Here is a 19370-nt window from a genome sequence, read left to right on the forward strand (position 1 = left end):
TGACTAGACTTAAGTTACTCATTCCTGACAGCTAGTGCTCAGTATCAGATGAGTGGGTTGGTGGATTCTACTGAGTAACACTAAGATTAAAAGAATTAAGTATAGTGTCATAAAGCAGTTTTTACTTCGATGTGGTCTGAAGGAGTCAAGCCACACATCTAGTTTTTTTGCTTTAGAATTAGAGTATTCATGAATGAAGCAAATGTTAAGTTTCTTGCAAATAACTGTGCTTTGTATGTCACAAGTATATCGACAATATTAAGTTGATGAAATATTTTCAATGAGGTATTTTTAGATGAAGAAATTAAACAAGGTAAAAGGATTTGTCTGTTTGCTCAGCAACCTTGAGGCTTTTGACAAGTTGTTTTTTTTCTATTTGTTTCTATTAATATTGCCATGTTACCCTCCAGAATGCTGAAGAGATACAAAGGCAGCTTTTAATTGGAATTAATATGATTTATAGCCCTGCTTGTCTTCATTTGTCTCCATTCTCTTGCAGTGCTGAAGGAAGCCATGTTTCAGGACAAAGCAATGGCAGAGATCCGCAGGCCCTCGCGAAGGCTGTACAAATTCACCAAGACACCTTACGCACGATGTACTTCGCTTAAGTCAATAAAATGGGAGCATACTCACTGAGAAGGAAGAACTGAAAAATTAAGCCACATACAATGTATGTTTCCAGTGGGGTTGGTTTATGGGGTGTGCCTCCGATCATGCTGAAGTTGACACTGTGCAGGGGCGAGAGGCTAACCCTTAAATTGACATAAGGAAGATTGTTTACTTCATCGAGGAACACAGCACTATTATGCAATATGAAACCAGCCAACTGCTTTCTTGGCGCGGTCTCCTGTAGGAAGCACCGCCATCATTTTTTTTTTATTTCTCGTAGTTTAACCCTCTTATGCCTTTACCTCAAGTTGCTCGGCAGCACAACTATCTTTGCAAAAAAAAAAAAAAAAAAAAAAAGGATGGTGTAATTTAAAAAAAAAAATAGCAAACAACCTTTACAAGAACAATCACAATGATTGTTTGGGAGAGGAAAGTGTGCAAAAAAAAATTTATTTTTTTTACCCCACTGCATTGAGGAATCTTTCTCTCAATATTGCCATCAGCGTTCGAATGTGAACATATCTGAATACATTTGAATGTACAGCACTAACTAGAAAAAAATTGAAGGGAGGGAAGATGTTTTGCACACTAATCCAATAATTTGAACATAGTTTAGCCAACTGCTGCCTTTGTCTTTCTTCACAGCTTTGGAGTCCTCAGCTCCAATAGTTCCCTTCTAAAAAGCAAACAAAGCTAGTGGTATTATGTGCAGGCAGTAGTGAACCAAACTCTTCTTGCTCCCTGGTGAATTTACTAAAGCTGCTGTTTTACCTAGTCCAAAAGTTTCAATTATTTTCTATCTGGCAAGTCAAATATCTTGAAGCTTCATGTGAGATCAGATGTCCCAAGTTTTATGGGATTACATATAGTAAACACCAGAACTGAAACTTTAGAGCTAAGGTCTTTTTGGAAAAAGAAAAATGCTAGTTTACTTGCTGCCTCTCACACCTTAATGTGATTTCATATGTATGTTTTTGAAGTTTAGCTTCCTTTTGTTTCTTTTATATTTATTAGAGTAATAATAATGCTTTAATTTAATTATTACAGAACATATGGTCAACATCAACTTTTATTTTTTAGAAATGTAACCATGTTTATTTTTAAAAAAAACTGACAACTTGTTTTTGCTATCTTTTAGTGCAATAAGCGTTCTAAAGGAAATCTGTGTCCATTGAGCTGTACTAAAGCAGTGTTTGTACCACTAACTGTGGGATAATGGACACCTCCATGATTTTAAAAGGACAAAGTAAAAGCCTTAATTTTGAAAGGAAAGTTTTATAGTCAGAAGGAATCTTGCATTTTCCTTTTTTAAATCAAAAAAAAAAAAAGCAAAAATGCTTCTAGAACTCTGCAAGCTTTACTTGTCACTGCAGTATTTTGATTTAACAAAGGAATTGGCCGTATTTTTGGCTTCGAAATGTGGAGGATATTTGAAGTAAATGAAAAGGGTTTTTTATTAAGATCTAAGTTTTTACATGCTTAATTAAATCTATTTGACATCAATAAAATGTCTGGAATTATTAAAAGTTTTTAGGCTTTTTTCCTCTTTGATAATGACTTTCCTTTTAAAATTAAGTTATTGGTAACTTCATTTCACTTTGCAAATAAAGTAAGAGGGCTGGGATAGTTCTAACTTCAAATCACTGAAATGTGAAACAAACTAATGGGACTCTTTCATTCCACTTTAAAGGTAAAACAATATTTAAGATGTCAGAGATGAGCATTTATTCAGTGAGGGGACTGGGGAGTTTTGCACTTTGTAAACTCGTGAACTGCATTTTTGACTGTTTTTATTTGCACTGGTTCATAGTATATATATTCTGCAGATCGTTTATATGGGCATTGCTGTTATCCCAGCCCTTCTGAACTCCACCTGCTCTCCACATGAAAACCAGTGGGTTGGTATAAGTAGCTTATCTCCTGTCATTTATCTCCTGAAATCCGTTGTTTGCCAATATACTGTATTTTGAGCCTAAAATCTGAGCCCGTTTTGCTTCAACAGGCATGAATCTCCCCCACCTTTTCTGCCAGAAAACAAAGTACTGTATTTTGTGCATCTGTATATTGTATGGAAATGTACGTAGTGCTGTTCACAACACTGTCTCAAAGAGCTTTACTAAACAGTGTATATACGTATTTTATCTCCCAGTATCCAGGAAGATAACGTTTTCAGCCTAACTTTGCAGTTACAATTGCACTGGAAATAGTCACGCCGGTGGGCAGTTCGATGGTGGCTTTTGGAGCTCCTCAGAACAGGTTTGGGGTGAGCAGGGGAGATTTGGCAGATCCCGAGTCTCCTGGGGGGCTGCACGCCTTAGCTGGATCTGCAGGTCCAGGGTTGTCCCAGCCGTGCTCCTTGGCTTCCTAATGCACTTACTTTCAGCGCCTTCAAGTAAAACTGCTGCAGGGAGGTTGGTGTGACTGAATAATCTGAGCAAGGTGGTTCCCGAAGAGATCTCTGAAATGCTTTTCGTAGTCAGTAACCCGACGGTTTTCTCTCAGAAGCACTCTAGCTAGTAGTTCTGTTTATAAAAGGTTCAGGTTAGGGTTTTTACAGAAAATCAACGTTTTAAAAACAGGATTTTTTTAAAGAAGCTATTTTACAAAGATTTCTTGTGGATTTCTGGCGTTTAGATGAAAATTCCTTTTTAATCAGCCTTTTAATGCTCCTTTCAGAGACACTGTACACTTCTCATCCTGCCCACACTCAGTGACTATGATCTGAGAAGCTTTTTTTTTGCTTTCTACTTTCACCAAAAAGAAAATAAGTTAAAGCAACTTCATTGGGAAAGTGACTTAAACGCTAGCTCGACAAGCAATTTTACCTGGTTTTCATGTGAAGAGTATTTGGAAGTTTTAATCTCTATTCTTGGTTTTGCAAATATCTACGTAAAGTGCCGATACTTATTTGTATTATGATATCAACTTACTGGCGTTGTGAGGGCCACACATTTATGATGCTGTAGCTGCTATATTTATTTAAATGGAGATGGACAATTACTGCACTAAGGAATGAGGAGAATAAGCAAGGAATCAAGGTTAGATAGATATCTTGTTTTTGTTTTCAAAAGAGAATTAATGGTGTGAAATATCAAGTGTAACAAAGGGTGCTGTCATTTTAACTGAGATTAAATAGCCAGATATTCTTCCTTTGTTTAAAAACATATATATTTTGATGTTTGCAGTTTGGGGGTGGGGGGTTGGGATAAATGGTACCTCATCTGTGGTGGCAGTTTCCGGTATATTTTCAGAGTATATGGATTTCTTTTATTTTTGTACCTGCTCTCCTTTTAAAAAAAAAAAAGAAAAAAAAAATCTCAAATTTTATGTGCTGTTTGGGGACACCTCGAGTGGCGTACCAGATCCCCCCTCTCTCTTTCTGGGAGCTGTCCGTGTACAGCCCCAGGAGGGACGCGGGCAAAGGCTGACAGTTCTACTTTGCAGACGTGCTGGCCTCGTTCATATGCCTATCTAGAAAAAAATAAATAAAAATAAATACACAGGTTCCTATCTCCTAAGACACCGTACCAGTTTACCAGACCGAGACCTCGCTTGTACTTACAAGTGCCACTCGTTGCTTCCGTGGCTGGTAGGGCATCGGCCACGCAGAGCGGGAGCTGCAGCGCTGGTACCGTGCCAAAACGGGACCCACTCCCCCGGGACGGAGCCTTGCTGAACCCTGTGATCTCTAGAGACTAGTAGATCCAAAGTTGGAAGGGAGTAGAGCGTTGTGTAGTCGAGGCGTTAAAACTTGCAACATCTGCTAACAGAATGACTGACTCCACTGTAAGTAGCTTTTTTTTTGGTTTGTTTTTCTGTAGGGCACTTCAGCTGTGGCCATTCTACTCAGGATCGCTGTTAAATGTCTCATTGGGTTGAACGCGTTCAAAAGTTGTTTCTGCAGAGCTCATTCTGGCATCCTTTTTGGAAGTTTGGCCGTAGAAGTGTTTTTTCAGGAGTAAAGTGGGTTTCTGAAAGCTGTCAGTCAAATTAGTTCAAGATGCGATTGGTCCTAAGCTTGATTCGCTTCGTTTACAAATTTCTGTCCTATAAAGTGGTTAACACAAGATACCGGATACTCATCTTCTGTACCAATTCCAGCTCTGAATACTGGTTTTCTACTAGTCCTGAAGTTCACTCTGGTGAAATTCCAAGCTCTGACTACAGTTCAAAAAGCTTGAGGCCTTTTTTTTTTTTTTTTTTTTTTACACTTCCTTCATATCTTGTCCTCTTTTGATATTTTCTCAGTTTTGTGAACTGAGGGTTTAGAACTTTACTCAAAGCACTTTTGTAACCAAGGAATCAAAAGCTCAGATTGTGTACCTTGAAACTATCAATTTGGTTTTTGGAGATCATTATTTCTAAACGGCCGTCTTGGTCTCTGCTCGCGCCAGGCAGATCCTCTGTCCCTTCCAGTGCTCTGGAGTTCTTTGGCTGCTACTGGCAGATTGATTGGATCCAGTGAAAAAATCCGTAGGGATGTCAAAGGGAAAGACCCCCTGTCTTTCTTTTCTACCCAAAGATGGTACTTTAGGTCAGTGTTGGGTATTAGGATAACGTTTTTGTTTCGGCACACGTTGAAATAAAACTCCCCTTAGCCAATTCGCTCATTTTTTTGTAAGCCTGAAAAAAAATAGTGGTTAGAGCTTGAGCTAATTGATGCTTTCTGCTAGTAGATGATTTTGTATTTTGTTGGTAGTTGAGTTATGAGAGAGATGCGTGTAGGATCCTGAACTTTACCTCCCTAGCAGAATCTCAAGAATCCCAATCTCTTTAACACTAAAACAAAAATGTTTGTCCCTGGGTAGGCGAAGGTGCATATGGAAGGGAAGGAATTGCAGGAGGGAGGCTTGCAAGGGAGAAATGTTGAAGCATCACTTAGAGAGGAACGAGGGTGTTGGTGGAGAGACTCCATCCGCTTTGCATCCCATGTGCCCTGGCCTTTTCAAATTTTGGCTGAGGAGCCCCTCAGCTAACACGGGTAGTTAACAAAGGGTCCTTTTAAAAACAAAGTGGTTCCACTGTTTAAAACTTGGAGTGATTTTTATTTTTTTTAAGCAAGACAGTCCTCAGAAAGTGCCTTTTTAGAAGATGGTGCTGTAGATTTTTATTTTCCAGTTGTACGTGGCTGAAAATTTACGATAAATAATTGAAAATGCCAAGTGTTTGACGGTATCTTTCAGGTACTCTCAAGCATCAGTTTCTCTGAGTCAGGACCAAGAATAACCTGGAAGGTGTTTTCATGTGGAGGGAAAGGCATTGAGGAGCGATCACCAAATTCAGCTGGTAGGCTAGAATCAGTTTTGATACTTAGTCAATGCAATTTGCCCCTTCACATTGAGGGGGCACGTGGCTGGGGGGAGGCTGTAGGAGGAGCAGCAGCACGGGGACGCTCCGGGCGTGAAATAGCATCCCTAACTTGTGAAGGACGTTGTCTCCTAGATGTAGCAAGCACCCAAAGATGAAGCAGGCAAGCTGAAAGCTCTCTGAAGACTTAACGAGACGGTCAGTCCTACTGTGAGCAGACGTCACACGGCTTGTATTTTAAAGGAGTGATTTGCATATATTATTGGGATTTATTCCTAACTGTGAGTTCTGGTGTAACAGCCTGGTGGGGTGGGTGATGCTGCCCTGGTCAGACGGTTGAAGATGCTGTGGGTCCATAGTGAGTTTGGTGAGCATTCCTCCAGTCAGGAAAAGCTGTAGACTAGACTATTAAACACTGCACCTCAGTAACCTTGTAATGCTGCATAAAGTAATAATAATAGCAAAGTTCTGCTTTGATTACACTGTAATGTGCTTGCACATGCCTGCAAAAAAAATACACACAACTTTCATTTTTGTAATGGTCTTAGTAGCAGTTTTCAGACTTTTTCTTTTATGATGAACCTTGTCCTTTATTGTGGTGTTTCTGTATATTTATTGGTAATCTGTGTGCAGCTCGTAGGTCTGTATGTCTGGTCTGTATGTTGCCTTTAACACTTATTTTTAGGTGGGAGAAGTTTCTGAATGTTTTTTTTTTTTCTTCTCTGAAGTCAGCTTAACTCTTAAGTCATGTTTGAGAAGATACTGAATAAAACAACTTGATAGACAGCCTAATTTAATTGGTAACTTGTTTTTTAAGTTGAAAGCTAAAATGAGTTTGTGTTCATTTTTATTACTGTTCATACACTATTGGGCATTTAAGATGTAGAATAATTTGATGTCAGGATATTTCTGAGTATCAGGAGCTTAAGCATAAAACTTCCACTTCAATTGCAAGTGGTATCGTTGCAGGAGTATGTTTTGTGTCCAGGCTTTTCCTAGGAACAAGCAGAGCTTTTTAACACCTATTAACTAGGACACAATCAATGAAACAGTTTGGGTGTACAATTCAAGAGTGGGGACAGTGACCCTTGTCTGGGGTTGCTGACACCCCTGCGTCTGAAGGGACTCTGTCAGATTAGCTGGCAAAATAACGCTGCTGCTTGTGCTACCCACAGAGGCCACGAAACAAATACCTAACTTTTAGCTGTGTACATTTCTTCTGATTGAAGTTAAAGGAACTGATGTTTCTCGTAGCTGAACAACTTTCTTGTTTTAGTACAGTGCCCAATGCGACTTTCTTGGTATTTAAGCTTGCAATGATTTTGAATTTTATGTTCCCAATTTCTTAATGTTGTTAGGCTAGGATTTAGAAAGCTTTTTTAGTCTAAATTCTGAGCCAAAATTGTCTTCTATCCTTTTTAGTAGTAGCTGTTTTTATCTTTTAGACTAAAAAGGGCCAAAAATCTTGTACCATCAGCTTGTTTGCAGCAATACTCTCCATCTCTTCCCTTGTCTATGAACCAGTTTCTTTTCTATCTGTATTCAGATTTACTGAAGCTGTTGAGATTTGTAAATTCCTGCCTTCTCTTTCTATACATTGCAAATGTGATCAAAAGAAATGAAATGGATAGGCTTGCATCTGACGATGCTGGTTTCTGTCAGGCACGGATCTCTTCCGAGAAGTCTTGCCTTGCTGATGAACTGTAGCACATATGGGTTTAATTACAATAGAAATGGTCTGTGTATTTCTTCTGCATTCATTGGAGGGTGCATGATGCTTTAACGTATCCAATTTAAATACAAGCTAATAAATTGCTGAAGATGTAGACACGTGAGTATAATATTTCAAGTGAAGAAAGAAAAATCCTCATTTTTTCCCGGCAAAGTTTGAGATTTTCTGTAATTGATACTGCTCATAGTAAATTGTGCTGTGCTGGGATTAATCCTAAAATTGAACTGACTCAGCTGTATGTTTTATGAAAAGGAGAAGAAATGGTAGTGGTGACTATGCTATCAAACCAATAGCTGAAAGCTCTGGAAATGCAAGGAGGAAACTTGGCTTCCTCCCCCACGAGCTGAATATACTGAAAAAATCTTATGCTGCTAGAGCCTTGTGAACCTGTACCTTTGTATCCGCAGTTTACTCGAGTCCCCACAAGTGACTACTTCAAAAAAACTCATCCAAGAGGAGGGAGGGAAGCTTTTTTCCTGCATTTTTTAAGCAAGAGTGCCTGTTCACCTCCATAATAAAGGAACACGCTGAGAAGCCGGTGGCAGTGCCTGGAACAGCTGTGCAGTTAAATCAGCTTATGTGTGCTCTGGATCGAAATCTTGAAGCTACCTTACTTGGTTCGAAACATATAAAAGTCCAGTAGGTTGGTGCTATTTGAAACAACAGAGCCAAGGGGTTTTGCGAGCAATATCTAACCCCTCTGTTAAACGCAGATGCTCTGATAGATTTCTGGTTATTATCTGCTGATGTGTGCCTGGCTACCGAGAAAAGCAGCAGGCAGTCGTGGAGTGAATGTTGCTGTAGCACTGCAGTCGCTCTGCTCTTCCTCAGCTCTTAACCTACCTCCCCGCTTCCCTCGTGCAGGATCGCTGCTGTCTGTGTGGAATTAGCGATGTTGAGGACGTTGGAGCTGCGTGCGAGGCATCAGCTCTGCCTGGAGGAGAAGCGTGGTGGTGATGAAAGCAGCTGCCTGTAGGGATAAAGGCTTCGGTAGAGGTTGGCTGGGTGTTAAGTGAGCTACGGTCAGCCCGAGCCCTTCAGGGAAGCTGATGGGAGCCTGAAATGGTAAATTCAGTGTCCCGGACTGTTTGTGTCAGACTTGAACTCATTGAGAGCAAGCATGTGCCTTTTTCTGATCAAGGACAGAAGCTGGAAAAACTTGCATTCGCATTGATAATGTGGTTAATATTTTTCTTGAACCGGTCTTAAACGTGAAGTCCTTGGTCAGAATGGAGTTTGTTTTGGGTTGAATTAATCAAAATGAGCCCTGAATTTAGAACTACCCAGACAGGAGGAGCTTTTAAAAGAAGTGGTTTCTGGAGAGCAATGTCATCGAATAAACGTACTTCCTGGTAGACTTGCAATTTTTTAAATAAACTTTAACTTTGATATGTTTCTCTGTTGAGAATCATTAATTCTGCCTTTGTTTGAATGTTGCCTGTCCTGTAACGTCTTCACTCTTCGCTGTGCTCCCGCAGCTTTCTGTACACTCCTTTGCTCCTTTTCCCTGCCCCATCTGGTGACTGTAAGGACCTGAGGAATGTTGTCTGGTGAATGTAGGGGAGCAGTGCAGAAGTCTGGTGGAGTGGGAACGCGGTGGCGAGGATTAAACATCACGGATGGTAATTCTTTTAGAGCCATCTTGCCAGCAGCTGAGGGTAGTGATGTCTGTGCACAGAGCTGTGTGGTGTCGGGTACGGAAAGGTTTAGCAAAGTGGTGTGAGAGGGAGAAAAGAGCCTCTCCTGTTACATCAAGGTAGCGAAGGCAAGGCTCTTGTATGCTGGGTGCTGCACAAAAGAAGGCACCTTGTGACCTTAGGGACTGGTTCAGGCTTAAAGCTGCTGTGAAAGTGGAGTTTGAGAGAAAAATGGAGGAGCTTTTTAGATGGCTTATATTTCATGCAGCTTTAAGGTGCTGGTGGGTTATCCAGCCAGGAACTCAGCAATTGATGCTGGCTCTGAAACGGGTTCCCTCTCAGACTTCGGGTAAGTGGTTTTGTCTCTGGTTTTTGCCCTACCTAAGAAATGGATGAGCTGACTCACATCGCCTTACGAGAGCTAATATAAGTGTTCTGAGGATGAATCATGCTGTGGAAGTGCTAAATCCTTGATACACACCTGTGCACCTTCTTACAAGTTTGCTTCTTCACTTAATACAGTTCTGTTTGAAGTCTGCCCGTCTCTGACATGAGCCTGTGCTCTTTGCTTATATCTCATCGCAGCAATGCCCAAGGAAGGCATTTGGGATTGGTCTCATAATGTTTACTTGCTGCTTTCTTTTCAGATGATCTTCTGTTTCCATTTGTTGCAAAATAGATGGCAAGTTTATTTAAATGAAAGGTTTATTTTCCATTGCTGAGGATCATATAGGTCTTTCATACACATTTGGTAGTTGAAAAATAACTACTGCAATACTATCTAGCAACACAGAAAAATATGATTATGTTGAATTTAGGGCTATGCTAGCCCATAAATCATAGGTCCACAACCAATTTAAATACAGATGTGCACAAATTAGATATTAAGATACTTATTAATAATCTTTCATAATGCTTACACTTGCAAATCTCTTAAATACGTTCAGAACCAATTGCTTTGATATAAAATTGATGTTTTGCAGGTTAATGCTTGCCCAGACGTACGAGTGAAGTAATATCCACTGGGGCAGTGCTAAATTTAAACTTTTGAAGTTTTTGAACCCGATGGTGTGCAAGCAAAGTAGAAACTTGAGTAGTGCTCCTTAAGTGGAGAGGAGAATTGAGTGCTGGAAAAATCTCAGTGTGAGGAAGACTGCTAGAGATGAAGTTTGTCTTCTGGCCTCTGGCAGCTCTGCAGTCATGAATGGCTTCTGTAGGGTAATCGGTTTTGTACATCACTTTCCTCCTGTGGCTATAGTTCTCAGTTTTCTTTGGACTTGATTTCTATTCTTCAGCAAAATGTTCTCATTCTGCAGTTTTCAGTGTTGAATCTAGCCTTGAGAAAACTTAATGGTGTTTTTCTGTAGATAAACCTGCTTCTAGAAAGTTGCGTTTTCTGTCTGTTTTGCAGACAACTGTGAAAAGCCAGCCTCAGCACAGCAATAGAGTTGACAGAACAAGTTCTTAGTCTGAGATGATTTTACAGGCTTGTTGCCCAGCCTCTGCTGCCACGATCAGTGACACCAGTATACAGACCCTGTGTTCTGCAGGTCAGACAACGAACTTTGGGCTCACACAGGGTATAGATCTCCTCCTGGCGCTTGTATTCTTGTCTCTTCCCGTGGTGTAAGCAGTTAAGCTTGCCCCCAGGTAGCCTGTTGGTGGATAAATGGTATTGTTGGGGAGCGGGGGGAGCTAGGCTGTTCGAATGGCCTAAAGGCGTTTTGATCATAGATAAGAACATTGTCTATCAAGAGGTATTACTATCAAGCTTTCACTGTAATTGGTAGCATTCAGTTATGAGCCAGTATGGGTATTAAAATATCTTCAGGAGATGCTGGCTCAGGTGGCATAGTGTGTGCCATAAACATTGCTAGTGATCAATCTGTATTTGTGTAGGAGACTTCTGGAAGCAATGTTGTGCATATAAATTTTGCGTATTTAATAACATGTTTAAATGAAAAAAAATAAAATAAAATTGTGCTGTTTGGGATTCCTTTTCAGAATAAAATTCTAATAAAGCAGTCCGGTGGATTGAGATTCCCTTCTATGTGTATGTCTTGCTCTTTCTCCTATGCTGGTAACTGCTCCCCTCTCGTGACGGTGTCACATTGCTGAAGCAGGAAGCCGAATGTGTTCCCACCATGAAGGTACCGGGGCTTGTCAAAGCAAAAGGGAATCGTTTCAAGAGTAAAGTAGAGCTGTGACTTGAGACGTTGCACAAATCGATTGTAGACGGATAGCAAACAAACTGGTAAAAGCCTTTATTTTTACTTAACCATCTTGACCATGTGTGCCTATTTGTATTGCGGATGTGGGCTGCAGCCATGCGGGGTGGGAGGGAAACCATGCGTCGGTGTGTTCTGAGGTGTGCGCGCGAAGCAGAAGGGGTGTCCTCTGCCCGTTCTCCCTTTCCAGAGAAATTGTTCTTGCCAAAATTTTCTACCTGTTGCAAGAGTTGCTTTCTTTTCAGCACAGTAAAATGTCAACTTTCACTGTCCCTCCCCTCTGGTAGGCATCTGTAACCTCTGTACGACTGTGTATAGTACACACAACAGTCATCAGATCTCTGCTGGCTTTAGATACCATCAAGTTGGGTGTATTGTAAAACCAACCGTATTCATTTGAAAAAAAAAATAAATTTTTTTTGAAATGCGGATGTGATACTTTATTTTATTACGCTTGCATCGTTTGAGTTGCTTCCCGAAGCATGGATGGAGATGGAGGTGGTGGAGCGAGTTGGGTCAGAGCTGGGCGGGGGGGAGCACAGGGCATGACCCCAAACCTTTGTCAGAAAGTGACTTTACTTTCAGCCTTGGGTTTGGTTTGACTGCATGCCACTGATTTTCTTAAAAACTAAGAGAGCCTTGAAGTGCTCAGAGGGGTGGTTTAAATCTCACTGTTGCCCACAAAAGTGGGAGCGTGGGGGGATATGATGGTGGTGGGTGCCTGGTGCTGGGCACAGGCAGATAAAATCCTTTGTAAATCCAGGTTCTGAGCTTCTGTCCCTGTCCCTTGGGTTTCACTGTGAAAAAATAAGAATAAATTATTAAATTCCTGCTTTTGCTTCTCCACACTGCCACGCCTGTCCCTTGGGCTTCCCCTTTAACAAATATCAATAATAATAAATTCCTGCTTTTTGCTTTTTATCGCCTTGGAGCGTTAACTCCCGCAGTAACCAACACGAAGATGGAAGCTTCGCCCCGGTAACGGCCCCAGGGGTGGCGGCGCCTCATAGCAACGGGGCCGCACGCGGGCCAGGAACAGGAACGGGGAGCGGCGGCGGTGGCGGTGAGGGGGTGAAGGAGGGCCCTGGGCCCTGAGGGGAGCGGGGCCAGGCCCTGAGGCTGCCTTGAGGCTGGGCAGCACTGCTCTGGGTGTCCTCTGAGGGCTGTGGGGACTCTGCCCCGGTGCCTTCCCCTCAGCCACAAGGTCTCGGAGGGTCTCTGAGCCCTGTGCCCCTGGGGGTCTTGTGGGGTTGGGGAGCTTCAGTGCTGCCTCAAGGGGCTGGGGGTAGGTGTGTATTGCACTGGGGTGGTCGCGTGCCCCCAGAGATCTGGTGGATGGCGGGGTTTGAGGAGGGTTTGAGGAGCTGCGGTCTCCTCAGGAGCTGTGGTGGAGCTGCAGTCTCTCCTGGAGCTGCTCCAAGCCCCCTCAGTAATCCCCAGATCATGAAGACGGCAGCGAGCCGTACAGCTCCTGCAAAGCCTCCGAGTCCCCTGAGAGCGCTGCCAGGGCAGAGCCTAGGCAACAGCGACAGAAGCAGAGCTGCTGATGGAAGCGGCTGCGCTGTCCCAGCCCCGTAAATGAGAGGTGGTGCCGGGAGCAGCTCCTTGGCTCTGCCAGCAGCGCCGCTCCCCGGGGAGCCACAGGTTGGAGGGGCTTTCCTCCTGGCCCAGGAGGGCAGCTCCGTTTGCCCTTCCCCAGAGGCAAATTTTGCTTCCATGTGTCTCCATTTACTGTGTTTCTGTGAGTAAATGTTAATTTTCTGCTCCCTTGCAGTCGCCTGTTCCGGCGAGATGGCCACGCTGAGCGTGAAGCCGGGGCAGAGGTTCACTGTGCCGGACTGGCACACCAACGCCGAACTCATCTCAGCCGATGCCGAAAGCCAGCGTTCTGCTTCCCACCGAGTCCGGCAGGAAACCCGAGCTCTCCGCAACGAAACCAACAACCAGGTGGGCCTTCAGCAGCTCAGCCACTCCTGGGTCTGTCAGAACAGCAGGCTGAGGAGTGTAGGAGGGTGTCTAGATCCCATTGTATAAACTAGGGGAGAGTAGAGGGGTTTACCTCCTGGAAACCTCCTAAATACATTCACGGGAAGTAAATAAATGTATGTGTGCAGTGATGTGTGTGCTGTCATGAGCTCCCAGGGTGTGATTCTCACAGCCGTTGCAAGTTGTGTTGTTTGCTGTGCTCCCTACTTGTGTAGGTGGCTGTTTGACCAAATGACAATGCTACACCTCTGTGAGAGGTCTGTCAATTCTGAATCCAGGAAAAGGCTTCGGCAAGTTTCACAATTTCAGTTTAAAAAAATAAACAAAAGAAACCAACTCATGGCATTTCTACTCTAATTCCAGGCGAAATGGGATGAACATGACAACCGAACCCGCCTGACTGAACGTATCAGCAGTGTGAACAGATGGAAAGAGACCCTGGACAAATGCCTTGCAGACATAGATGAGGAAATCGATGCCTTAGCCAAAGTATGTTGGGAAGACAGATGGCTGGAAATCAACCTACGCTTTTAACATGGGATGTTAAATAATTGATTTGTGTCTTCTGCAGTGGGCAAGCCCATATGGTGTCCAAGGTGGGGGCTTATCACAGGTACACTGGGATCGATACCTGATGAAATGACTTCCTGGAAAGCGAGCCAGTGTGTTCTTGGCTGAGCTAAGCCATTTTATGGAGCTGTGCATTGCATGCACATGTGTTCTTTTTTTTTTTTTTTTTTTTTTTTTTTTTTTTTAGAGCTCTAAAGCGTAGTGAGCAGTATGTTAAGACCTTAGTTTGAAAATGTTTGATTTTAAATAGAGAGTAGCAGTGGGATGCGTCTCTGATTCTTTTAGTTCTAAACCCACGGGCTGTTCCTTTTGGAGCCCTTAGCCCCCAGCAAGGTGTGACTCCTGATGTGAAGAGCAGGCATAGAGGACTGGTGTGTTCAGCTCTCACAGTTTTCATCCCGGATTTGCTAAGAGGTTTCAGAACTGCAGATACAAGCAGTGGAAATGCCCTCCTACCAAGGGCATTGGTGGGTTTCCCTTCCTTTCTTCCTCTTCCATCCCTGAAGGGGACTCCCTCACACAGCTAGCTTCTCCCTCCAGGTGAAGGAAGCAGCAGAACGTGCCCTCCAGGCAAAGAACTTGTCTTTGGACGTTGCCATTGAGTGCCTGACGCTCCGTGAGAGCCGCCGTGCCATCGACGTGGTGAGGGACCCTGTGGAGGACGAGCTGCACAAGGAGGTGAAGGTGATAGACAAGGCCAAGAGAGAACTGCAGCAGAGGGTGAATGAAGCCTTCGAGCAGCTCTGGTGAGTCAAATAAAACATCGCTCATTTTAAAAAGATGACAGGGGTTGTGATTTTGAAGTGGGGAGCTGCCTCCCTCGTCCGCATGCTCCCCACTGACTCCAGCCTTGCTTCCTGCAGCCACCTCCAGGAAGCTCGCCAGCAGCTGAGCTTTGACCACTGGGGCAAGATGGAAGCGTTGGAAATAGATCGCGTGTGCTTATCCCTCAGCGTGAACTCTCCCAATATCTCCTTCAAGGTCAACCCAACGCGTGTCCCAAACGGGTAAGTAAAGAGCTTGCCCTTGGGGGCCAAATCCATGCTGGTGCTTGAAAGAGTCTTGAGTTACCGAGAGAGCTCAGAACAGGAGTTGGCTGCTGGGGGTTGCTGTGGCTCTTGGAATGTGAAGCCACAGCCTTTTGGGAGACGAGACCTGAATCCATGACTGTAGTGGGCTGATTGCTAGTGACATGTACTGGTGCTATCAGATTTTTCAGGATGTCAGAGCATACCTAGCCCATAACACCATCGGTGTCAAATATCTTGGTAAAGGGGAAAATGGGAGCACAGTGAACGTGTTGTCTAAATCGTCACTGCAAAACCAGGGAAGCTTGCTGCCCTGCCTCCCTGCTACTTGGCTACAGATGACAGTGAGTAGTATGGTATCAGCCTTTGGCACAGCTTATGGGGGAGCTGTTGCACATTTTTCTCTTGCTTGGCATTTCATAGCATGCTTTGGATGTGTCCCCAGTTTGAGCAGATGTTGGGCTTGGTGCAGGAGCCGTGGGGTAGCAAGCTCCAGCTGGTGCACTGAGGGGATCGGACAGGATGTGACCTCCAGAATTCCTGAATCGTTTTGCACTGCGGAAAGCCGCCTTGGCCTGCAGCAGGTGGTTCCTTTTGAACTGTCTTGCAAACACACAACTTATTTTCATAACTGATTTGTTCACAGATCAACTGCAGTTGATGAGTGGGAACAGAATAGCCAATACAACAAGGATCACGCTGAGGCAGAAATGAAAGCCTCGACTAAGCTCCGAGAAGTGATCATGCTTGCCATTGCCCAGGTAAATGAGTCCCTTGGTTGGGAATCAGTGGTGCCAAAGTTCTGTGGGATCCAGCGTGGGAGAATGGGTTTGTGTGCTGTGACCAGGGAAAGGGAGTCCTGGAAAAGAGAGCATCAGCCCACACACCCTGCTGAGAGCAGTTGCCCTCCTGCTTTAAAAGGGGGGTTTGATTGTGCTGTGGAGGTTGCAACAAACTCAGCAACCTGGAAGACTTGTACCAGTCCATCGTTCCCGTGCCTTTTGGCTACAGGGGGCTGCATGACCTGCATGTGCATGTCAGGGGACCCTTCCAGCTGCCAGAACCCCGATGGTTTTGTTTATAGGCTTGTCCCAACCTCACACGTCTCATGTGATGGCCACATTGTCAGCTGCTGGGAGGGAGAGCCATTCGGGATGTGTGTGACTGCAGACTGTTCTCTCTTCAGACCAACAACGAGCTGGAGGCTCAGCGTGTAGCTACAGAGTTTGCCTTGCGCAAGAGGATTAGAGACATGGAGAGAGCCTACGATGAGCTGAAATGGCAGGAGCGAAATGTAAATGGCACTTGTTTGGTCATCAACCACAACTTTGGGTGGGAATTGAATCCGAAGGCTGTTTGTTACCTGGAATGCTACTCGGTCTGAGCGCTTCCTTGCTGTGCTCACGTGTCCTGGTCTGACAAGCTGGGGGCAGAGATGGGTAGGGGTTTCCCTGCTACAAGAAAGGCTGTTAAACCATGGCGCACACTTCCATTCCTTGGATTTTTATCTATCCCATTAATCTGTGATGGCAAAAGTCTGCGTTTCCATACTGATCCTGCACTTGCAGGGGAACACAACTGTGAGAGAGAGGCTGCCTATAAATCTGTCTCAGTTTTGTTTTAAATATAAAGGTCGTTCCCCACAAAAGCTGTGAAGTGGCACATGTGTGATCTCTGCAACACCCAAACTTCCTCTGCGATCGCAGTTACTGCTCTGGCATTTCCCAGCAGTGCTGCCACGTTTTGGCCTTTTTATTTCACGCCTGGTCTCAACCACCATGGCCACAAAGCACCGCAGCACCATGCCTGGTCTGTGTGAGAAGCCTGGTGTATGAGCAGAGGGGTTCAACACTCAAAAGCCCTTGTTTTAAAATCCATTCCCAGCACAGTAAAAGCCCAGGTTGTGTGGGGGCTGTTTTCCAGCCTATACCCTAAGGGAAGGGAACTGTGGCTGATCATCATCACCCTCACGGTGCACATCTTTATCCTTAGACCTTGGAGGAAATCGCTGAGATGGAAGAGGACATCCGACGGCTGGAGGAAGATCTCCGAAGGAAAATGCAGGATCTGAAAGTAGCCCACACCCGCCTGGAGACCCGCACGTATCGGCCCAACGTGGAGCTCTGTCGGGATCAGGTACCAGCCTCACCTGGCACGCATCCTGCCAGTAGGGACTGGGGAGCTGAACTGGGGTGCTTGCGTGAGTCTGAGAAGCGTGGCTGTGCTTTGGAGAAAACTACAGAGGGACTGAGCAACAGTTCCTACAGGCACACAGCAAAGCGAGCAAATAAATGTCCCAGCTGGGCTAGCAGGGGAACGAGAGAACTGTGGCCTTTCTAAAACAGCACATTGGTCCCGTTAACTGCCACGACTGACTCCCTCCCCACCTTGCAGGTCCAGTATGGGCTAACAGATGAGGTCCACCAGCTGGAGGGAATCATCCGCGCGCTCAAGCTCAAGCTGGCAGAGGCACAGTAAGTCCTCTGCTCCCTGCAGCGATGGTGGCCCAGCATTGCTGATGTGAGGGACATGGCTATGTGCAGTGCTGGGCCTGGCATGCCTGCAGGAGTTGCATTTTGGAGCTTGTGTCTGTTTAGAGCAAGAGTGGAAATGGTTTTTGGGCTTGGAGGGATGCTTCACTGGGCAGCGGGGGAGCAGGCAAGGCCTGGAGGTCTGCATGGTGGGAGGCTGGATGGGGTTCCCACGGCCCTTGCCTGCACTCAGACTGCAACCAGGCTTAATCAGCAGTTCTAAAAGGGAAAAAAAAGTGGGTGAAAAGTGAAGGAGGAAATAGAAGTGCTGTTCTGGGCTGGCTCAGGGCTCCCAGGGTGCACATCTCTGTGCTGCAATCTAGGAGCAGCGTGTGGGCTTGCTATTCACAGACCCAAACAATGCTACTGCTATGCACCGAGAAGTATCTGGTGCATTAGCTCTTTATGCAAGGCAAATGCTACACAGCTATTTCTGCTGCCAGAAAGTGGGAAGTTGTGTGTTTCCTGTCCAACTTGAGATGTGAATACGGTGTCTGAACCCAAATCCTCTCACTTGTGCTTGTTCTCAGGGATGCCTTGGACGCTCTATACAGACAGCTTTACCGCATCCAGACAGATATGAGCTACAAAGCCAATTCCCTGGTGCTGGACAACAAGTGCATGGATAGCCGGCGAAAACTCGTGGTTCCTGCCGAGAAATTTGTGCCAGAGGTCGACACTTTCAACTGGACCACAAACCGTGCACCCTCCCCGCTGAAGAACGGGCAGCTGGAGTTGGCTTAGCGTGCTGGGGAGTGTTGTGCAATGAGCCACGCCGAAGAGAGAGCTACCAGTGACTCAGTTCCGTAGTAGGGAAAGCGGACATCTGTGTCATGTTAGGATAATGTAATTCTCCTCCCTCTCTCTCTCCTTAGTTTGTTATATAACTGTCTGTCCCCTTGCATGATGTTTATAGCCTCTTGCACTCCAAGGAGCATTATAAACAATAAAGAGTCTGTCCCCAAGAGCAGTTGTCATCTGACAGTGTTGGAAGCTATTTCGTGATGATTGAATCCATCTGGGCTCTTTAGTGTTTTAAGTCCTTCAAAGTGCGAGGCTGGGCTCTGAAAAGGGACTGTGTAATGGTGGCAGCGCGCCACATCTGCTCTCTGGGTGCACTGACTCGAATCTGCTCCCTTTAATGATTAAAGTTTGGCTTGGGATTTCCCCAGCAGAGTTAACACAGAGTTAGCCCTGCAGAGTTAACACAAGCTACACGAACAAGAGACAGAGTCTGTCCTGCCTTGTGTGCCAGCAGCCTTGTTTTAACCCAACACAGGGCGAGGTGCAGGTCCCGCTCCTGGTGTGCTGCGAGGCGCTGAGCACCACGCTCCCCCTGGGCACTGCTCCTAGGGGGAAGGAGCCCCGTGTCCTTCATGAGGGGATGGAGGAAAAATTAGCACAGGGAGATAAAGTGGCCATCTGGGAATAACATCCTCCAGCCTGCTGCTGCTGGTGGAGAGGAGGAACAGGGGAGAGCTCATTGCTCTCTGCACCTGCCTGGAAGGAAGGGGTGGGGAGCTGGGGTCGGCCTCTGCTCACAGGGAACTGTGCCAGGAGCAGAGGGAACGGCCTCGAGTTGTGCCAGGGGAGGTTCAGGCTGGAAATGAGGAGACATTTCTCCTCAGCAAGAGCGCTCAGGCGTTGGGACGGGTTGCCCAGGGAAGTGGTGGAGTCCCCGTCCCTGGGGGTGTTCAGGGAGAGGTTGGACGTGGTGCTGGGGGACACGGTCAGTGGGTAGT

The 19370-nt window shown here is 45.2% G+C and overlaps 2 protein-coding genes across 5 annotated transcripts in view; both read left to right on the top strand.

Moving 5' to 3' along the window:
• The window catches only part of LOC309886482 (protein argonaute-3), a 30170-nt gene extending 26415 nt beyond the window's left edge, over positions 1-3755 (top strand). For both annotated transcript variants that reach the window (XM_082777398.1, XM_082777399.1), the window contains one exon: positions 500-3755. In XM_082777398.1, coding sequence (XP_082633524.1) covers positions 500-608 — 109 coding nt within the window. In that variant the 3' untranslated portion in view covers positions 609-3755. The remainder of the gene's footprint in view (positions 1-499) is intronic.
• TEKT2 (tektin 2) lies at positions 536-18585 on the top strand. Of its 3 annotated transcripts, none has more exons than XM_082777402.1 (10): positions 536-670; positions 13288-13460; positions 13863-13988; positions 14610-14815; positions 14933-15076; positions 15744-15858; positions 16284-16391; positions 17090-17233; positions 17492-17571; positions 18159-18585. In XM_082777402.1, the coding sequence occupies exons 2-10, from the start codon at positions 13305-13307 to the stop codon at positions 18370-18372; spliced, it is 1293 nt and encodes a 430-aa protein (XP_082633528.1). In that variant the 5' UTR covers positions 536-670; positions 13288-13304; the 3' UTR covers positions 18373-18585. The 3 variants fall into 3 exon arrangements, with proteins under 3 accessions (XP_082633528.1, XP_082633527.1, XP_082633529.1); XM_082777401.1 differs by lacking the exon at positions 536-670 and adding an exon at positions 3880-5895; XM_082777403.1 differs by lacking the exons at positions 536-670; positions 16284-16391 and adding an exon at positions 3880-5895.
• Positions 18586-19370: the final 785 nt, after the last annotated feature.

This window comes from Aythya marila (assembly GCF_965140915.1).
Source record: "Aythya marila genome assembly, chromosome: 22".
Classification (NCBI taxonomy): Eukaryota; Metazoa; Chordata; class Aves; order Anseriformes; family Anatidae; genus Aythya; species Aythya marila.

Excerpts from the sequence above, each read along its gene's own strand:
- TEKT2 (XM_082777402.1), top strand. The coding sequence starts at position 13,305 with ATGGCCACGCTGAGCGTGAAGCCGGGGCAGAGGTTCACTGTGCCGGAC. Across the intron at positions 14,816-14,932 it reads GAAGCCTTCGAGCAGCTCTG|CCACCTCCAGGAAGCTCGCC; the intron begins GTGAGTCAAATA and ends TGCTTCCTGCAG. Across the intron at positions 17,234-17,491 it reads TGGAGCTCTGTCGGGATCAG|GTCCAGTATGGGCTAACAGA; the intron begins GTACCAGCCTCA and ends CCCACCTTGCAG.